The following is a 3,792-nucleotide window of genomic DNA, read 5'->3' on the forward strand; positions in this document are numbered from 1 at the left end:
ACAAAATTCGAATTTAGTTTTTCAGCCATTTTGACAGCCCTAATGGAATTTCATGTTGTATTTAACATGAATGACATCTGAATTATGTAAATACTGACTCAAAACTGCATTTAAATATCGAAGACAACAGTGTTTAGGATCAAAACTGTAGGAGAAAAGACGGCATCTTACTTTGTGTTTCTGAATGAGGTGGAAGTTCTTCTCGTACAACAGAAGAGCGTGTTCAAAATTTCGACATTCTTCTTCAGACCATGGGAGCATCTCGACTAAATAATAACATTTACATAAGTTTATTTTTCAACACGCAGTTCAACAAGCCTACTATAACAAAACAACCATAACTACACCAATATTTCCACTTACCCTTTGAGGATTTGTGGTTGCTGCGATACCGTTCAAGAGCTTCTTGGACGTTATAGTTACACTTTAAAAGCTCATATAAAGCCTGGAGAAAACAAACAGGTTAGTTAACCCTAAAAAGCCTACTGAACATTTTCTAAGTTCTCTAAATGATAAACATGACCAAAACTTTGCTGTTAAACCTGTTGCACACTATCTCCTACATGCCTTCTGTCGTCTGATTGATAGTTTTTTAGCAAGTAAAAGCTCTTTTAGTGTAATTGTACAAACGTCCAGCTTCAGCTCGTGCTTCACGTGTCTTCTTGCTGTCAAATCTTGACTGATTCTTATCAAGTAAACGTAAGAATAAGAGCGTTTGTTTCCAGAAGCTTTACTTTCACTGTTCCTCAGAGGAGGAATGATCTTCACAAGCCTCCAAAACATCCCACATCTTTTGAGGAACATTTATTTCTTCATCTCTCAATCAGCATTGGACTGCATTGCATTATATGTTTGGATCATTTCAATCTCATCTTACATATGAGACATTATTGGAGATAAAAGAGTGAGGACTGATATTTATATCACTTTATTTAAGTATCTGCTGTACTCTTATAAAGATCTCATTGATTTACATTACAAGCATCAGAATTTCATAACTTTTTGGCCATTTCAAAATAAGCATCTGCACCAAATCGCCTATTTTTGCTCAGTTTGGGCCTCTGAATAAAACTCAGCTGTTTTTTCCCCTCCATATTCTCACTATATCAAACTATATGAGCCATAAAAGTCTGATGCATCAAATGTGATGCTCAAAAAACACATATGCCATTTTTAAAAATATTTTTAGATTTTGTGTACATTTTCAATAAACTGTTCATTAAAAAAAAAATTCTGACCATTATTTCAGATGTCAGGCTTTACAGGGTTAAGTGTTATTAATAACAGCACTATGAGTACTTATGAAGTGTTCAAATCTATTTAGTGGACATAATTAACAGCCCATCAGGTGTAACAAATGTGTTTGTTTTGTGTAAAACTACAGATCTGTGATCTTCACCTGCTCGTTGTCTTTGACCAGAGAACATTTGCCATCTCCGTCCATCTTTCCATCCGCACTCAGAGCGTCCTGCAAGAAGCTTTTGACTTTTGACTCGGGTAAGATATCCGGCTGCCAAAGCAGCTGATCTTCCTCCGCGTACACTGAACAACACATTCAAGGAAAACCTGCATCAAAATACTTTTCTACATCTCCAAAAAACATTTTCTGCTTGCATAAAAAGATGGTGAAAAATAACTTCAGTGACATTTTTCAGCATATCCAATCCCAATGAATAAACTCAAGTCTCACCCTACATTATTTTGCACAGAATATTTCACTAAGAAATGCATGTAAACAATGTTTACACCATTTCATGTTGTATTTAACATTGGTAGCATCTGAATTATGTAAACACTGACTCAAATCTGCACATACTCCATTTAAATATCAAAGACTCACCTTTTTCATGGTCATTATAACAGGTGAGAGAAGGAATTTCAGCCTGATATTCAGATCCCACCATGATCTCCTGCGAAAACACAAATTAATATAATACACATTGATTGAACTTTATACGACACACATAAAGGATAGAAAACAACCCCTTTTAAACTCAAACTTTGAATAAGACTGTAAATAATATATTATATCTGACTCTAGACTACAATAACAAAGCCTAGCCTATAGAAAAAACATCTAATAAGTTATCTTCCTCACCTTGCGAGTGTCTTCAGGACTCAAACCATCATCCTCACCCTCAGATTCTTTGTCTCCGTCGTAAACCGTATTCGCTGGAAAACAAACAACAGAATTGAGCGCTACAGAAAAATCAGACACGTAATGGAAACTGGAGGACAGACGGCACATTTGTAAGTGATAGCATAGGTAAACAACGTCTATGTGCTTACAGCGAAGAGTCCTGGGGAAGAAATCATTGGTTTCGTGTGACGTCACAGACGGTGTGAGGTCATCGGCAGAAGATTGTGTTTCTTCATCGTCTCCAGAGAGCAGATCTTTAGCGATTTCCTCCTGTTACGAGAAAAGATGACATGTAACAATGTCAATGAACAGCTAAAATATATATGTACAAACACAACTGGTCAAAAGTTTGGAATAATCATGATAATTTGTTTTATGTTTTTGAAAGAATATGCTGATTTGCTGCTCGAGAAACATTTCTGATTATTACCAATGTTGAAAACAGTTGTGCTGCTTTAAATTTTGTGGACACCGTGATACATTACCATTGGGGTAAGTACTTTTTTTATTTTTATTAAATACTTTTATTAAGCAAGGATGCATTAAATAAGGCAAAAGTGACAGTAAAGACATTCATAAAGTTACTACAGATTTCTATTTCAAATAAAAGCTGTTCTTTTGAACTTTCTGTTCATCAAAGAATCCTGAAAAATAAAATGCATCACAGTTTCCACAAAAAAGGCAGCACAACTGTTTTCAACACTGATAATAATCAGAAATGTTTCTTGAGCAGCAAATCAGCATATTATAGTAATTTCTGAAGGATCACTGAAGACTGATGCTGAAAATTCAGCTTTGATCACAGCAATCAATTACATTTAATTTATATTCAAATAGAAAACAGTTACCTTAAATTGTAATAATATTTTACAATACTACTGTTTTTACTCTATTTTCGATCAAATAAATGCAGCATTGGTGAGCAGAAGAGACTTCTTTCAAAAACACTTTATAAAGCCAAAAATTTGACTGACAGTGTGCATTTGAAGAAGCCAGTCATCCAAAAAAACAAAAACAAAAAAATAAAACAATAAATCTCATTACAACTATCTATACTTTAGTGACTTACTTTATCTAACGTCATATCGGGCAGCTCATCGGTCAGCTCTACAGACGAACTGTCCGTACTCGACCCTCCGACAGCACTGTCTGCAGCTTCATATCTGTACAACGCCAGCAGCTCTTCCAACGGCATGCTCCCCTCCTGTGACACAGACGTTTAACTCAACGCTTTATCACTGCAAACAATTCAGAAATCTACAGACGCACAATATGTGTGCGATGACATCAGTGCTGGATAATATTAATACACTGATAATGTCAGCCTGGTCATATGTGTTATTAGCCACAATATAAAAATAATCACAATCCCTAAAAGAAATCGACATGCGTGTTGGACAAAAAAATCAAAGCAAACCTTCTCTAGATCAGCGATTTCCGAGCTCCCGCTTGACTCGCCCTCCCTCATCTCCTCTTCCTCTAGCGTACGCTCATCATCGAAATCATGCACCAGCATTTCTGCCGTCGGGTCAAAATCGTGATCTTCCGATGACAAAGAGCCAACTGAAAAGATCAAATTTACAAAAAATATATTCAATGTTATGTATAATATATATATATATATATATATATATATATATATATATATATAT

At 35.3% G+C, this 3,792-nt stretch overlaps 1 protein-coding gene across 1 annotated transcript in view; it reads right to left on the bottom strand.

The window, feature by feature from the left end:
- LOC107751873 (mesoderm induction early response protein 3-like) overlaps positions 1-3,792 on the bottom strand; it is a 15,018-nt gene that overhangs the window by 9,671 nt on the left and 1,555 nt on the right. Inside the window, exons 3-10 of the mRNA XM_016567643.1 lie at positions 3,558-3,703; positions 3,210-3,344; positions 2,290-2,410; positions 2,099-2,172; positions 1,841-1,910; positions 1,400-1,542; positions 364-445; positions 172-266 (exon numbers count right to left, since the gene is read on the bottom strand). Of these exons, the coding sequence (XP_016423129.1) occupies positions 172-266; positions 364-445; positions 1,400-1,542; positions 1,841-1,910; positions 2,099-2,172; positions 2,290-2,410; positions 3,210-3,344; positions 3,558-3,703 (866 nt within the window). The remainder of the gene's footprint in view (positions 1-171; positions 267-363; positions 446-1,399; positions 1,543-1,840; positions 1,911-2,098; positions 2,173-2,289; positions 2,411-3,209; positions 3,345-3,557; positions 3,704-3,792) is intronic.

Source organism: Sinocyclocheilus rhinocerous, unplaced genomic scaffold (assembly GCF_001515625.1).
Source record: "Sinocyclocheilus rhinocerous isolate Xijiao unplaced genomic scaffold, SAMN03320098_v1.1 scaffold2207, whole genome shotgun sequence".
Lineage (NCBI taxonomy): Eukaryota > Metazoa > Chordata > Actinopteri > Cypriniformes > Cyprinidae > Sinocyclocheilus > Sinocyclocheilus rhinocerous.